Source organism: Dromaius novaehollandiae, chromosome 3 (genome assembly GCF_036370855.1).
Source record: "Dromaius novaehollandiae isolate bDroNov1 chromosome 3, bDroNov1.hap1, whole genome shotgun sequence".
Lineage (NCBI taxonomy): Eukaryota > Metazoa > Chordata > Aves > Casuariiformes > Dromaiidae > Dromaius > Dromaius novaehollandiae.
This window is the reverse complement of record NC_088100.1, coordinates 27,020,106-27,036,777: the sequence shown is the minus strand read 5'-3', so window position 1 is coordinate 27,036,777 and position 16,672 is coordinate 27,020,106. Positions and strand designations below refer to the sequence as shown.

At 39.3% G+C, this 16,672-nt stretch overlaps 1 protein-coding gene across 2 annotated transcripts in view; it reads right to left on the bottom strand.

Moving 5' to 3' along the window:
- The window catches only part of MLIP (muscular LMNA interacting protein), a 114,986-nt gene that overhangs the window by 23,735 nt on the left and 74,579 nt on the right, over positions 1-16,672 (bottom strand). Inside the window, exons 10-11 of one of the 2 annotated variants that reach the window (XM_064508579.1) lie at positions 13,436-13,480; positions 5,293-5,418 (exon numbers count right to left, since the gene is read on the bottom strand). In XM_064508579.1, the coding sequence (XP_064364649.1) occupies positions 5,293-5,418; positions 13,436-13,480 (171 nt within the window). Of the gene's footprint in view, positions 1-5,292; positions 5,425-13,435; positions 13,481-16,672 lie in introns of both variants that reach the window. The other variant, XM_026103046.2, reaches the window with a different exon arrangement.

Here is a 16,672-nt window from a genome sequence, read left to right as displayed (position 1 = left end):
TCCCAGATTCGCACCAGCTTGGCCAGCTGAGTCTAGGCCAGAGCAATCCTCACTTTCCTCTGCCTTTGAACTCGAGACCCAGAAAATTTTTGACAAGAGCTGCAATTAATTCCAGCAGAAGGTAATGCATTACTCACAGAAAGAGCAGAGGCTTCAAAAAGGAAGAGCACAAGCAAACAATGGATCGGGGAGACGCAAGTGGCTGGGAGGTACCAGGGAACAGGCACTTCACAAAAGTCAGCCTTTGCCAGCTTGGCCTCCTGCAGCTCTTCACTGGACTCCCGAATCCCAGTTCCATTAGTGATAAAATCTGGCTAATTGTTCTTATGGCTTTATGCCAAGTTTAACAAATACGTCTTTAATTCATTCTTTTCTTACTTTTCCATATCCCAAAGTAGCTTATTTTTAACCACAAAGGAGCCTATGCACGTGCATGTCCATAAACATTTGTAAATGCATGAATTCTCTAGCATTCTTTATCATCTGTTTTCATGTTTTGCTATGATTTAATTCCCCAGTTTCAAATGGAAACTTTCATGAAGCCATCACGTCAGTGTTGTTAACAAATTACATATACTTCTGACTTATTTTATGGTGCTCTTTGTAACAAATTGAAGCATATTTGCAAAATTCCTGGAGCATCACTGAAATGTACTAGACAAGGGAAAAAATATTCTTTCTTCTGATGGGGTAATTATCATCTCCACTAAGGGTATCTAAAAATGTGGGAAGCTTAATTATGCCAGTTTTGAATCTCGGAAATATAAATTCTATCTGTAACAATGTTTGACAGGGGATATCCACTGAATAGGCAGTGCTACAAGTTACGTCCTTGGGAAAAGAAAAGGAAGACAGCACCAGCTATTATGCGAAAAAGCCAAAATAAAATAGGATTTTCCCCCGGTACCTAATTTTATTGGCACACTGGTGTCAGTCTATATAGAGCATGACCAAACCACAGATATAAAGAACTAGCTATTAGCTATAATTCTACATCATTTTCAGAAGATATTTACCAATTTATAAATCTCTTTTTAACTCAGCCTGGAAAAACAGTCGCACATCGTTTCTATATTGCTAACACGAAAGTTCATTCAAAGAAAAGCAATATATTATTTTCTCACTTTGCAGAGTATAATTCAAAATAAGTAGAGCAAAGGGTAACATATATTAATAATGAAAAACTATTACTACAGATGATCTGCATGAAAACAGCTGCCTGTTAAAGAAAAAAATAGTATTTTTGTTACAAGGAAAATGGCCTCTTCCACGCAGGGGGAGTTTCCAGCCAAGTGGAAAACAAACGGATTAGTCTCTGTCATGCAAAAACCTGTGTGTCCAACACAGGGTGGGAAGCTGAAGGTCAGCGGGTGCAGCTGGCTGCATCATTATGTCACCTGCATGGTCACCCGTGCTCGGTGTTAGACGGGGGGTGGGCAGGGACGGGAGGTACCGCAGAGCACTAAGGAAAGTCAGAAGAGAGAAGTTACTAAAACTAATGTCACTGGAAACCTCAGCTAATCCTCAAAGGTGTAATCTGGAAGGGGTTGTCCTAAAGAGACCTCCAGGGTGAAGGAGGGCAGCAAGCTGTCTTTGGAAGGGCAGTCTCAGGCAACACCATTAGAAAGAAAGGAAAGAAATGCAGAGAGAACAGAAATGTGAATCTTCCTAACAGCACTGGGAAGATTTCCAAGGAAAAACAGGTAAAATCAGTAACAGTATAAACAGTGTCATCCTTGGTTACATGGATGCCTGCTAAGTGCTTTCTAAGTGCTAAGGGACTAGCATCAGCCTCTGCTCAGAAAGCAGAAAACCTAACTGCTAGGTCTCCAGGTTTTAATTCACAGACAATTTACCTGACTTCTGGGCAGTCTTTGGGGGCACACCTCCCACTCTTTGGAAGTTAGCCAGTGGGCAGCCAAAAATGCAAACTACTGAGCCCAGGGGAAGGGGAAGAATGACTGTCTTTATATGCTAATAATCCAGTGGTTAGAGTTAACCACTACAATTTTCAAGCTGTTGTCTGGGCACTAAGCCCAATTTCACAGATCGGGCTGCAGCCTATTACAAGCACTAAAACCCATCAAGAGAGTTTCAGGCACGCTGGAAGATTGTCATCCTCATGTGGCACCTAACTGTCCTCCACTCACAATGAACTTGTATCAGCACCATGGATCCACTCTGAGAGGCAAGTGCTGAATGTGTAAGTATATGCTGTGATGGTCAGTACTTCAGTAAATTATTTTTTTCAGATCTAGCTATTAATTAATGTATTAGACTGCCACTAGAATCATATAATCATTACTCACACAAGCAAAATCAGTTTCTATTATGTCATTGAATCTATCTGAATGGCCTAGGTAGTGTCATGTTTCCCAGAACAGAGATCTCTTAATACAGACCTCTGAAAAATAACAAGTATTTTACAGCAATCTATGATATTTCTTGGTTTAAGATACAAACATTAATTTATCAGCACTTTAAAGTATATCAAATTGTTTCTTTAAATAAAGGAAGCAAAACTGAACATATTCATCATGAAACAAACTTTTCCTTCTAGCAAAGTCAATGAATTACTTGTTTAATTCATTTTAATTCATAGTTTCTATATAAAATAACTTTGGCTTTTGTTATAACAACCTCAGTATTCACTGTTTTATTACATCATCTGTGCTTCAGTGATGTATGCCATAAATAGTATATATCATACACGGTTATAAATTAGAGATCTGCAAAATATCAGGTTTTGTAGATATGTACAATAGCTCTGGAAAGCTGTAGAGCCAAGAGCTGATTTTTAAGTCTCAAAAATAAACCCTAGATTTGAAAAAGTGAAATGACACTATTAAGATGTATCTATTTTGAATCAAAATACAGCTCCTAAGAGAAGAAAGTGTGTACAGCTCAAAATGCACACCCTGGACTGATAGAAAGGTGGGTTGAGAGGGCTCCCTGGGGGTCATCCACTCCAAGCTTCCCCCCAGAGCAGGAGCACTGCTTGCAGGCCAGGTCAGCCATGGATATGGTGTCCCGAAACAGTTTCCCAAAGTGACATAAGTTAGACTGCTCTTCATGATTAGCTTCAAATGTCAGAAAGCTTCTGAGAATGGCAATAATATTAATAACATCATTGCCTTTGTCTGAAGGCACAAAGTTTGGCAACAGCATCATTCCCTCATCAGCAAAATTACAGCCTGTGGGATCTGTGCCCAGCCCTGATACAGGGGAGGTGTGAACTTCCACAGCCTTTACAGCGGGGCCTCGCCGAGGATGCCCGGACGGGAGCTTCTCAGGAAGTAACTCACAGCTTCTCTCCCCTCTCTCAGCCCCAGGGAACAGCAACACAGCAGCTTGGGATTGGAAGGCGTTTCTGGTTTTCAGTAAGTTTAAACATGAAAATCTCACCATGAATCCACGTATTCTCTGTAGTCATATATTCACTGTCACCCTCAAAAGCTCAGAAATAAATTGTGTTTGTTTTTATTCATTTTTCTGCTCTTACAGTAAAAAGGGCATGAAAACCTCTGACTTTGCACAAGAGGTCATCAGCCTAAAAAGACTGAAACTACTTGCTAACTGTGACCACTCCTTCTCCTCTGCCTGAGCACATTACCCCCAAGGGTCACATTTCTAACCGCCATTCAGCTGAAGCAGCTGAGGTGTAGCTTCTGAATGCGTGGAGTAATGCATGGGCTTACTGGCGCATGTGGATGGAGATCCCGGCTTTAAAAACGGCAAAAAAAGTGCTCAACATAGTGTTCAGCCCCTAAAAGCGGACAGTGAGTGAAAGTCTACAAAGTGGCTGAACAGAGCTACCATCCCTCTGCTCCGGAGAGGACTGGTCTTGCTCCTGATCCCTTCTGGACCTTCCTGAACCAGGGAGGACCCTTTCCCTGAACCAGTCCACATTCTTATATAGCCTCTCAGGAAAATTTCTCTGCTCCCTCACTCAGTCTCAGAAAATACTCTTTGGTTTGATTTGTGGCTGTTTTTTTTTTTACTGTTGTGTTGGGAGGCTGGCCTAGCTCCTAAAAACTCAGACCAGTGGAAGGGAGGATCTGAGGAGAAAGAAACCTTTCTGTCAGGAGCAGAGATGGAGTCAGGAGCACGCCTGCCACTTTGTGGGACAGTGAGCTGTCAGAGAAGCTCATCCCATTTTTGTGTCTTCTCTGCAAATATTAGATCTGTGCCTTTAGATATGGTAGAGTCTTTATATATAACTAAGATAATTCTATGGTTGGGATCAAAATAACTGGCTGAGATTCAGTATTAAAAGGGAAAAATGGTGTTTTTTATAATGCAGTAATTAAAAACTTTGCTATTTACATAATTTAATATCTAGAGAGCAACTAGAAATATTCTGGCATTACGTACAAAGATGTTCAGCACTCCAGCTGAGTTGTTATCACAAAGGCACTGGGAATGTTAATTTTCTTACAAGTGAGGATTAGGTTTTGAGTGTTTTCTCTCCCACTGAAGACTAGTTCTGGTTGCAAACACTAGCTGTAGTTAAAAATGCATATCTATATTTTACAGAAATTCTGCATTCTACAGAAAACTAATTCTGATACCACTCACACTTGTTGCTGGAACTCACTGATACTACATATAAATACTCTCCTGTTTATAACACTACAGGACTCTTGAGAAATACCAGGACTGTCCTACAGCAAGTCAGAGTAGGATTCAGCCAGTTATGGGGAGGAATAGAAAGTACTAAAATGAAAATCTATTTTAAAAAAAATTTCAATCATAAGATGGAAGAAGAGAGGACTGACATTGCTAATGTCTGTCTCTAATGTGATTGGAGAAGAATGGAAGTAAGAAAAATTCAATTAGATAGGTATCGTATTCACATTGTGTCTGGCAGGAGGACTATTGGCTTCATTTTACTACCCTTCAGAGAGAAGATTCAGAGCATATTGTGTAGGTTAACAATAAGTTCCTATAAAGGCATTCGAATTGCATATTGCAGCTAAGGATTAATTCACAATAATATACACAAGCACCTCTGTACAAGGTTATGCTGACAGAACCATTTACCCACAGTTTCTTTCAGATAATACTTTTTAGAGGTCAGCAAAGTTCAAGATTTTTTTTTGCAAAGTGATCTTGCTGCTTTATGTAGCTCTAAGTGTGCACCGTTCAGTGAATCATCTGGCCATGTATTTTCATTACAATTAACTTTCCAAAAACAAGAGATCAGGGCAAAATAAGGATCCAAGACTATTCTGTCAGCTTTACAAAAAATAGCAAAGACTAAAAAAATACTTCAAAGTGAGAGTCACTCACCTGCGCAGTATCTTGATCACTGATTTCTTCAAGGTACTTTTTAAAAGGGTTTGGTTGATAGGGCTCCTCCTTTTTCAGTGCACTCTTTCCTTTCACCAGCACTGGGCGAATGACACCAGGTTTCGTCTTGACCTATAGCACACCCAGGAAAAAAGAGATGGAAATAGAACGAAAAGCTTTAAAATCTGTGGAATATTTGTTAGACAAGTCAATTCCAGTGAGGCTATAATGACTAGATTTTTAAAATTTTATTAATATGCTATTTTACCATCCAAATTCTTCAGGTGTCATACTGCTTTTACTATAGATTGTGGACCAAAATGGCAAGAGCTGTTTTTATGCACAGCAGCCTCATCACTGGCATCTGTTTGTTTGTGATATAAAAATAGACACTAGCCTGTCAAACTATTGTTTATAGTTTTTGCTGGCTGTTTTTGCTAGCTGCTCAGCTGCATCTCGATAAGTTCATCAAGTCACACTTTATGCACAGCCATGTGTCTGCTTGCATTCTGCAAATTCCATTCTGGACACCTCAAAATGTTAACTGCAAAATAAGGAAGGTCAGTGTGTGATGCCGTTACCTTAGCTTATACTCAGACAGCAACATAATAGGGGAAAGCACTTCTGGGAAAACACCAGTTTTGGTACACTACATTTTGATAACATCTTTAAGAATACTTTCAGAAAAGTACAATTTAATAGAACTTAATCAGCATGGATGTGTGATACATCTCATTTCAGACAATATGATTATTAAATTAAGAAAAAAACTTCTTGGTTTGCTACCAGCTAACCAAAAAATTGTCAATTAACTTGTCAGTTTGGTACATCCATGATTTTAAGAATTCTTACAGCAAACTCTGACATGATGGATTGTGGCATAAACTCTAAACAGAGGTTAGAGAATGGTTTTAAAATAGACAACTTGTTTGGTAAGCAAAGAAAAGGGTGGAAAAAGTACATATTCTTGCTGGAAATTGGTAAGTACAGAAGTCCTGTGAGGGTCTATGATTGGAAGTAAGCTTTAAATAACTCAGTTATATTCTTCTCTACCATGGCTACACAGTAGAAAGTGGGCACTCTTTTGGCGCAACTGATAGATAACAGCAGGATTGCTACTGAGTTCCTGCTGTGGTTATTGCCCAGAGGGGCAATTCGCCCAAATGGAAGTGAGAAATAGGTACTGTCAGAGCTTTCCATACTCAGTGCCCAGCAGTGTATACAAATGCATAGATATATTTATGAGATTAGACAGTGTACATTTAATAGTACCTTGCTGCCTATTTACAAGCACAATGCAGCTAAGCAACTCTTTGGAACAAAGAGTTGCCACTAGGAGAATTTAGGTGTAAAACAAATGAGGCACAAGATATCCCAGTTCTCTATGCAAAGGGAGAGGGACAAAAATGACCTTATACAGCTTAAGCAGCCTGGCCATACATTCCTGCCCCATTCCTTGTGCCAGCAGTGTGGATCGTGCACAACCATCTGGATGAAAACTCTTTTCTTTGAGAATTTGGTGCTCAGCTGTGGCCCACTGCAGCTGCTGCCTGATAACTAGAGCTGGCACAAAGATGGCTTTGGAAAAAAGCAGCATGGGAAGAGCTGGAGGGAAGATGGCCCCTTGCTGTGGCAGCGTGAGCTTACATTAGCAAAAGCCAAACAGCAAAAGTGAACCTGCAAATGTAATGGAAAAATGACAGGTGATCTGACCGAGATGTTTCAGAGAGCACTATGAAATTAAGTGTAAAGTGATGCAGCTGAGATTGCTGGATGTATATGTAAACTGCATTATGGATTACCGTGAAATAAAATTTTCAGGCATCCAGAAAGGATAGGGCAAGAGGGGGGCCTGCTGGAGGGGGAGGGCACAAAAGGCAATAAATGTACCAGGTCTTGTGCTTTTGCCACTGCCTGGAAGAGAAACTGCAGAGCAGTGACAAGAGACTGAGCGGAAGACAGTAGAGGTGGGAAGGAGTGAGGATAACATGTTCCACATGTGTGGGAATAACAATGCCCAGGCAGCAAAATATCTCCCCTTAGCTTTGTGTTTTGCCTCTTCCTTCATTCCAAGTTTGGCCTTCTAATGTGTCTCATCAAATAAAAGAAAAAATATTCAATTGAAAACAAAAAACAAACCACGAGGTGATATTAATTTTGTAAAAAGAGTAATGACCGTCAAGTTGCATTAAAAACTGAGACATTTTGATTACACTATTCAGCTTAGTGAAAGATAAAATGCTCATTTAATCAACTTACATTCAGGAATTAGTGACTATTTCTTTGTATGAATCACCATAGAATATATAAATTTTTTTCCTCTTCAAGACTTCTGAGAAGAGTTTGCAAAAGTGAAAGACTCCTGACTTTCAACACAAAGGTAAATATGAAAATAAAATGAAAGCTACAGTTGTTGTCAAGTCAGCATTATGCAGACAAAGGACCTGCGGCCTTACTCCCCCACACCATGTAACTAAGCAATTAAAAGCCCACTGAGGTACCTGAAATCATCAAGGATAAGCTACTCTCTTTATGCAGGAAACCTCTTCCAAAAGCATGCTTTTAAGGAAGCATTTTCTAAACAACACTGTGCACTCAAGTGCTGAATGAGTCATACATTTAAGTCTGACTGCCAACAGAGTGACAGATACCAGCTAGCAACCAGAATCTGAAATACTTTATTAGCTACCTGCCAAGCTATGTGTATATATATATCTTTGCTCCAAAAGTAAAAATGTGAAGTCTTCCTCTGCTAGCAGATGTCACAGCTGGTAGTGCTAAGAGGCAAGCTGAGACTTAATTTTGCCAGGGAAGGTTTTGGCCTTCCAACATCAACACTGACAAATGATAAATAATTATTATTATTTAGCAATAATAATTGCTAAATTATTACCCTAGCAATGCACTGCCATGGCTATGGCCCTATTAGCAAAGTAAACACAATTTGCTAATATACACAATTTGCTAAGGCACAAGTTCAAGTACTGACTTGGAGTCAGTGTGCTCTCTGGCACCATCTTGGCCCAGGCCAGCAAGCACACAGCCGCCAGGGACAAACCAGAAGATAGGGCGGGCCAGGGCATCTCTCAGTAGGAGGTACAGATGTGGTCACCCTGCTTGGGGCTAGATAGAAGATATTTTGGCGACATGAAAATGAGCCGGGCTTGGTGTTTGTCCTGAAGGTCAGAGAACTGAGCTTCTTGCCAGCAGGTCTGTGTGCATGTTCACCTCTCATTTCCTCCAGTTATCATGGCACTAGTTGTCTCTCAGAGCTTGCTTAAAACTACTTCTTCCCAAGAGCCACGAGTGATTGAGGTCCCAGTTGCAGCCCCATTTCTCTCAGCTGAGATCTTCTGGGTCCCATGTTTCTCCTGCCTGATTCACTGTTGTTTCCCCTTATTCAGAGTAGATTCCCAAAATGTGCTGTGCCAGACACCCCTTTGGCACCTACCAATGACTGCACTGACTCTGTGTGATGCTCTGTGTCACTACACAGACATTAAGTCCCCCTGGACACCTGAGCAGCTGGCCTGTAAACAGGAAAGTTGTTTCTTTTGGCTTTATAAAGGATTGCCTTTTTAGTGTATTTTCAGTCCAGTGCTGTTCTGAAGCAGCTTGTCACCAGACAAATAATTAAGAAAAATGTGGCATGATCAGACAAAAATATTTAACAATACAGGAAAGCTAGCCTTAGGATAAAAGACATAGCTCTTTCTTTTCCATTCTACTCCAAGTCCACTGATAAATAGCAAGCACTGAGTTTGCCCGCATACCCTTTATATTCAGCTCTTCTATGCAGATGGTTTCTTACACTCTTAGCAGCCTTCTGCTTCAAAGGGAGTAGCTAAAGACTTGCCTCATGAAGAGCAACCATTTCCAGTCCTTTCCAACAAATTCATTAGGCAGTTTTGGGTAAAGGGAGCCTGGGGTGGACAGAAATGCAGGAAGCCCCAGCCGGTGCTGTCATCTTCTGTAAGTGCTGAGAAGCCCAAATCATCTGAGGAACCACCAAAGATCCTCTAAACTATCAAGATCAACTGCTTTCAGATAGTGACAAACTGGCTCCCTGGTCATGAAGGGGCATTAGTTTCCACAGTCAGCAAGAAGATGCTTTTTGCCCTTACAATGCAAACACAGATGTTTCATCTAGTTGAATTATGAATCACTTTAAAATGTTACTCTGTTATTTCTCTTGTGCCACAAACTAATCTTCACAGAAGGAAATATGTTATTGAACATATTAGTTTATATTTATGCACCATTATAAAAACTCTACATTTGTAATAATGCAATAAAACATTCCATGTAGTCACTCAGGCTACAGTAAAGTTCTCCTTTAGTGTATTTGAAGGTGTGAAGGCATACGGCTACAGTTAAAAGGATTTCATCTCCCTCTGGCTAAATTGTAAATTATTCACATCACTTTGAAAAGCCTAGGAGGGAAGGACAATTATTTTCTCCACTTCCGTGCTGAAGTAGCAGCAGGACTTGCACAAGGGCACACAGAACAAGGACGATCACCTCTTTGAAATTCAGATTGTGTTTATTTTTGTTCATATTGAAATACTTGCCTTTCAAGAAATAGAAGAATTTTTCAGCAAGGTGTCTACAGATGTATACTGTATAATGCTTTTCACTGACTCACTGTTAAACTAAATCAATATTAAAATCAAAGGCAGGTTTAGTCCCAATCCTTTTCCATTCCACTCATAGTGCAGGAACACATCTTTTCCTCTTTCAAAGAGATGGAGAAAAGGGACAGACTCACATTAACAGTCATGTGGAAGAGGGGCCCCTGCTCTCCCAGGGGAGGGACCGGCAAAGGGAGCATGTTTGTCCCTGCTCTGCTCCCTGTTCAGGCCAGTGGCAGGGACAAGGAGAAGGGCAAGCCCTTAGCTCTGATGCTGCTCTTTCTCTGCTCCCCTCTCTGCTTCCCTCCTTTCCTTTGGGAAACTTCTTCAGCATATTTAAGTTCCATTCACCTGCATTTTCCTATCAGGAATCTGCTTCATTTCCCAACTTACTGTGCGATGTTTCTGTATGGACCGCTCCTCAGCACAACTGAAACATTTCACATCAGCAATGCCTGTCTCTCTGTACTCAACAAAGTATAGATGTGGTCCCACAAAAGCAACTGCCTTCTAGAAGTCACTCACCAACGCTCAAAGCCTGTGAAATCCTGTTAGGTGGTCAGCGAAAGAAGAAATGCACCCCATGCCCTGATCATACACTGGGACTGCCAACTATATTTGATGCCATTCTGACCTTCAGCAGGTCTCAAAAAGTGCTGAATTTAGTACAATTTTACTTTAAAGCAATCATGCCATAATTCTTAGGGTTTAGTATTCTCAGCCATAGAGCCATGGAGCTTTGGGCTCAACAGCTTTAAATGTAGGAAAGACAGGGACCTCAATAATACATGCACTTCAGAATGGATGAATTGGAGAAAAATCACTTTGAGCTGTCAAGTCACATCCAAAACACCCCAGAACTGATTAAGCTGTAGAAATACATACAGATGTTAACTCAAACACTCCAGCTTTAACTCCTGGATCATGAAGATCATTACCTATTTTTCTCTCATGTTTCTCTTCCTTTTAAAACATTTAAAATCATTTTATTCCCACGCTCCGTCCAGCCTCAAGTCCCTATCTGCAATTCCTTGGCAGACAAGAAATTGCATTGTGTTCTTTCTGTTACTTTCATTTAAATCTGTTCAGAAAATACAGAAATACCATTCTGTTTCAGCTCCACATGTAAATACGACTCCTCTCCTACTATTTCTGCATATACATATCTTTTGATGCATCTTTTCATTGTGTACTCAAAACCAGAGATGACTGATGGAGCATTGTAATGAACCACAAAGGCCTGGAGAAATGGTACTGAGATATGGAAGACTGGCCCTGGGTGAATTTTGCCTTACTTGCCTGACATATACAGAAATGATAACTAGACTACTGTGTGTGGTGTTAGTGTTCTAGTATGGCCTTGCGCTTTGTTATCACGAATCACTCATAATCATGTTTTAAAAGGGTTTAGAAAATCTGTCTGTACAGATCACAATGACAAGCTCAATTACTCGTGTATAGGTTGGATGAAAGTCTCTTCAGTGAGAAATATGAAAACATTTTTAATCCCATAAATAATTGTTCCCTAGTATAGCCAATCAGAGCCTCCACAGGATGAGAAATAACTGATTGAATCATAAGCGCTGCAAAATACCTGACTCAAAATGTTACTATGGGAGAATCATCTGTTAATAGAGATCACAACATGCCCAGAGAAAAGCACTCCTACCTGAGCAATAATTCACACACAAGTGTGTGTAGTGATCTCAGTTTAAACAGTGATCTCAGTGAAACAAAATATAGGGTAAAATCATTTAAATAGTTATTAAAAATAAAAATAATTATTAATAGTTATTAATAGTTATTAAAAATAAAAGGAACATCCAAAAGGATTAAATGTTTAGGTGTGAACAGAATACTGCTTAAGACATTGGAGCTTCAGAGAAGGTGTGTATCAGTTTCTAAGAAGACTAAGAGAGAAAAAATTCTGGGATATTTAAAGAGCAGTATAAAGGAGGCAACTGGAAATGAAAAAAGGAATAATGGGTAAAAGGTTCCAAAGCCTGAAAGTTGTATTTGAATACGGTCTATGGAAAACAGAAGATCTGGCCATCTAAATGTAAAAACATAATAGATTAGGCCAAAAAAGGCTTGAGGAATACCCTGCTAAATTTCTTTAGAACTAAAAGCCTGCTACGCTGTCTGTAAGGCTGCTAGATAATCAAGACATAAAAAAATGCACTGAGAAGAAGAGACCAGGGCTGCAAATGAATTCTTCACTTCAGTCTTCTTCACAGAAGGACTTAGAGAGGTTCTCATTTTGGCAAGGAAACAACTCAGAAGAACTGTCTCAAGTATAGTACTGCACATAGGTCTATGCAAATATTGGTTTATTGCTCAATAGAAGTAAAAAGTACCAAATAAAATATTAGGAATTGTTAAGAAAGAAACAGAAATAGCGATAGAGAACTTTATCCCTCCATTGCATAAATAGGTGTTGTGTTCAGAGCTACACAAGAGCAGTTTATGGTTTTAGTCTCCCAATCCAAAAACAAAAACTTGAAAAAGATACAGAAAAAGGCACAAGGATATTCGAAGATATGAGACAGTGTCCACACCTCTCAAAGAGAGATCAAATGATTCCACCTCTTCAGCATGCAGAAGAGGTGACTGAAAGAGCATTATGGTTAATATCTAGAAAATCATGAATATCACTCAGAAAGTGAAGAAAGAACATTTAATTATTCACTGTTTTTCTCAGAACAAGAACTGAGAGCAAACAGTTGGTTTAAAACAAAGAAGGGAAGTACTATTTCACACAATGCATAATTAAAAAGTAGATCTTATTGCTACAGAATGTTGTAGAGACTAAAGTATAACAAGGTTCAGAAAGTAACTTGAAAGACAAATTGCTCAGAGATTACTTGACTGAAAAAAAATGAATCAGGAACTCCCTAAAATTCCATTAGCTGAAATCTAATGGGGAAAATCTCATATACGTTTCATTATTTCTCTATACGTTCATTAGTGGCCACGATCACTAGGACAGACTATGTGACTTCTCCTCTAACGCTTGTTTGGAAAATTTGGCCCCAAGGGGACTAAAATGTGATAAGAACTCAAATGAAAATCTAGTACATAATCTCCCTTTCTTTATTTGATTTTACTCTTGATTTTCACCAATCTTTGTATCTTTGATTTAAACCAGCTTGTATGAAAAAATAGGATGTCAGAATGTTGTTGGATAAAAACAAAATTGTAAAAAAGGGAATATTAAAAGTGGCTGATAAGCAGCAGTAGACTGTCAAGTTATCATATGTCTCAGGACTCAGCAGTGTTCTCTGGTTTGTCATTTGGTCTACTCTATTTACAAATATTCTCATTATATTAAAACAGGGCTCTATATTCAGTGCAGAGGAAAGCAATGCAACTCTGTAGGAGCAACACAACTTTATAGAAAGATATTGACTGCACCTTCCTTCAAAGGGCTAAGGAGGGAAATAATAATTACTATAGATTTTTTGCTTCTACAAATTTTGAGAAATGGCATAGCACAGCTGTGCAATACATACCTGCTGACTCTCTGTCACCATAGGTGCTGATTTGTAAAGACTGGCCTGCAAAAAGTAAATACATACAATATTACATACAATTTCATAGTGCTTATAGTAATGATGGAAGAACATAACCCAAAAGGGTAAGTGTTTTCACTGATGATTAACGGTTCCTGAATGAGAGCAAAAGCAATGTATTCAAAATTGTCATTACAATTGTAGTTTTGTGAGGCCTGTTTTAAGAGAAGGAAAAACACATAGACAACAGTATGTTTAGGTATAGAAGCTTTTATCACTGGTGCAATGACATGCAACTGGTAAGGGAAGTTAAAACATTATCATTCCCAGTGTATCTCTAAGTATAACTGAATATGAATAGATGTACTTTTTTTCAAAGTGAAACAAAATTTCACTTTTTCATCTTTAAAGAAAAAGTAAATCCTGACATTTCTGAACCCATGGTTGTTTGCTACTTTGCAACATCAATAATGTTAATACTATCCAGTCTTTTCAACCTCTGACTTTACAATATGAAAAACATAACAACCCTATTTGCATTTTCTGAGTATACATTGAACAGCAGAAGCCCTATTTTCAAAGTATAGGGAAATTTGTTGAATGCAGTGTGTTTATATGTATTTGTGAGATAGTCACACACCACATGTTAATTTTCCCTCACTGTTGTGAGGTTCAGGATTTCTGGTGCATTGATCAGCTCCCTCAAGCTCCATAGGATTCTGCTGGATAATCCAACACTTCTGTACAAATAACATGTCCTTCTTTAATGTATGATTTGGAGGCCTTGAGACTCTCAAATGTGAATATTCTCTAACACAGTGGTAAAAAAGCACTAGTTATAATGGTTAGGCTTGATGCAGCTGTAGTTGTAGTAAAGACAGGCCAGTGCAGTTACAGCCTGTGCCCTTTGTGGAAGGGCTTCTACAGTGGGATTTTGATTGACCCAGGTGTACTTTCTTCTGGTGGCTTGAAGAAGAAAAGCAGTTCTAGACAGAGAAGAACAAGCTCTTCCTTTGTTCCTCAGGGACAGAGGATTTGCAGAGATTTGGCCAAGGATTAGCCAGGCACTGCCCTTTTTCGCACCAATACTACAGAATCACAGAGCAGCTGAAGTTGGAAAGGACCTCTGGAGGATATCCAGTCCAACCCCTGCCCAGAGCAGGGGAGATCTCAATCATGTTGCTCAAGCTCTTGTCCAGTCCAGTTTTGAATATTTCCGAGGATAACATGAATTCCAGCTCTTTCAGCACCTCCTCATCTGTAATGCTCTCCATCACCCTAACTATTTTGGGGACTCTCCACTGGGCTCAAACCAGTATGTCAAAGCCTTTTCTTGTGCTGAGGGGCCCAAAACTGGACACAGAACTCCAGATGTGGCCTCACAAGTGCTAAACAGAGGTGATTAATGACTGTTTTGACCTGCAGGCTGCACTCCTGCAACCTTGATGAGAACAGTTTACCCACAAGTCATTATACTGAACTCCTCGCCGACGACACTCACATCTCCAAACACAACCACTGGTGGAGAAAAGTATCTCACTTGCACAGGGACAGCTGTAATTTAGCATTAAATCTGCAAGAAATACATCTGTCCTTGACTGGTTTCTCTTACATGCCGTCAATGAAGTATGACAGCCAATCTCCCTGTAAACTTAAAGACATCAAAGCACTTGAGAACAAACTGCAGACACAAGCTGCTGGAATTAAACTCTCTCACTTCCAATGGTGCAAATTAAGAGTAAATCTCATTTTAAAGGAGATGCCTGAAATGTATATAAGTATAGCAGACCACAGAAGAAAAAAGAGCTACTTGTTTCTGCATGTCTATGTGTATCCCTGAACCTGTTTAGCTGCTTCATGTTCACTCATTTTTCTCTTCTCAGCCTTTCATATCTATGACACTCAAAAAAAGACTTTTTTTTAGAACTGAAAAATAGAGCAAAAATTTCAATAGTATGTGTGATTCCAATTAACAGCTGGAAGCAACTTTAAAAAAACTGGAAGCAACTTCAAAAATAATTGTAAGAGGGATCGAATGACAAAATGATAAATTTTGCAGAGCTTTAAAAGTAAAGTTAAAAAAAGGCTTTTCTCGTTGACAGTAATTAAATGGAAATAAAATGACTAGATAAATATTAGGGCAATCAATACTTGTAAAAGTCATTTATCTACAGAATAATTATGTTTATATCACCACAGATCAGCAGTGTCATCACTAAAGGCAACAGATGCACCAGTATAAAATGGTGAATGGGACTGTATCAAAGACTTTCATATGGTTTAAAAATTGTTAAATGAAAACTGTAGTACTTGATTTTCAACTGGTACGTAATGCTGTAGCTTCACTAAAGTCAGGCAGCCTCTTTTGGTACTTTTCATACACTCTCTTGCAATTTTTACCGTCCTTTATGGCTATAAAAAAGACACAAAGTGGGTGTAAAGTCAAGCAGTCATTGAGCCAAAGGCAAATCAAGGCCATTTTAATTTTTCAGTGGCAAGCTATTTCAATATGTTTTTGTTGTCTACTACTCCATATAACACTTTAGCAGGATAATAGATTTTGCTGTCCCTGACTGATAAACAAATTGAACTTTTTTTCTTTTAACTAAGAACACACTCGAGGCTGCTTTTCAACAAGCACCCAATATCACACATCATACATACAAAAAGAAAGAATTATACTGATAAATTACCATATTAATCTTTTCCAGTAAAATGAATTCAGCTGAATAAACAAAAGCCTACTTCAAGAAAAAAAAAAAAAAAAAAGATTTTCTAAAAGATGACTGGCTGAAAATCATAGCTCCAAGCCAGCTCAATGACCCAGAGTGGGGTAGGAAGCTTCCTGGGGGAACTCACAGTTTGATGTTATGATAGCAGACATCCTTACAATATTCAGCTATTTCTACCACAGAAATTATTTGATTGGCTCAAAATAGACATCTTGTTTTAAAATAGACATCTTGCACTTACTATTAAGTAACATTGGCCCCTGGGCTATATCTCTGCTAATCAAGAAAAGAGAGCAAACACACAGGCTCAGGCTTTGGCCGGGATCGTCCTTTCTATTTAATTGTTAGCACACTCCCTTGCATGATTTTGGTCCACCCCTCTTCCAGAGGGTCCTCCACCATGGTACGGATGATACCAGGGAGCATACTGCTCCCCTTGGGCTGTCAGGGTGAAGCCACCAGGGGTGTTGTTTTGGAGGGTCCTTTTGAGGGGAGGGAAGAGGAA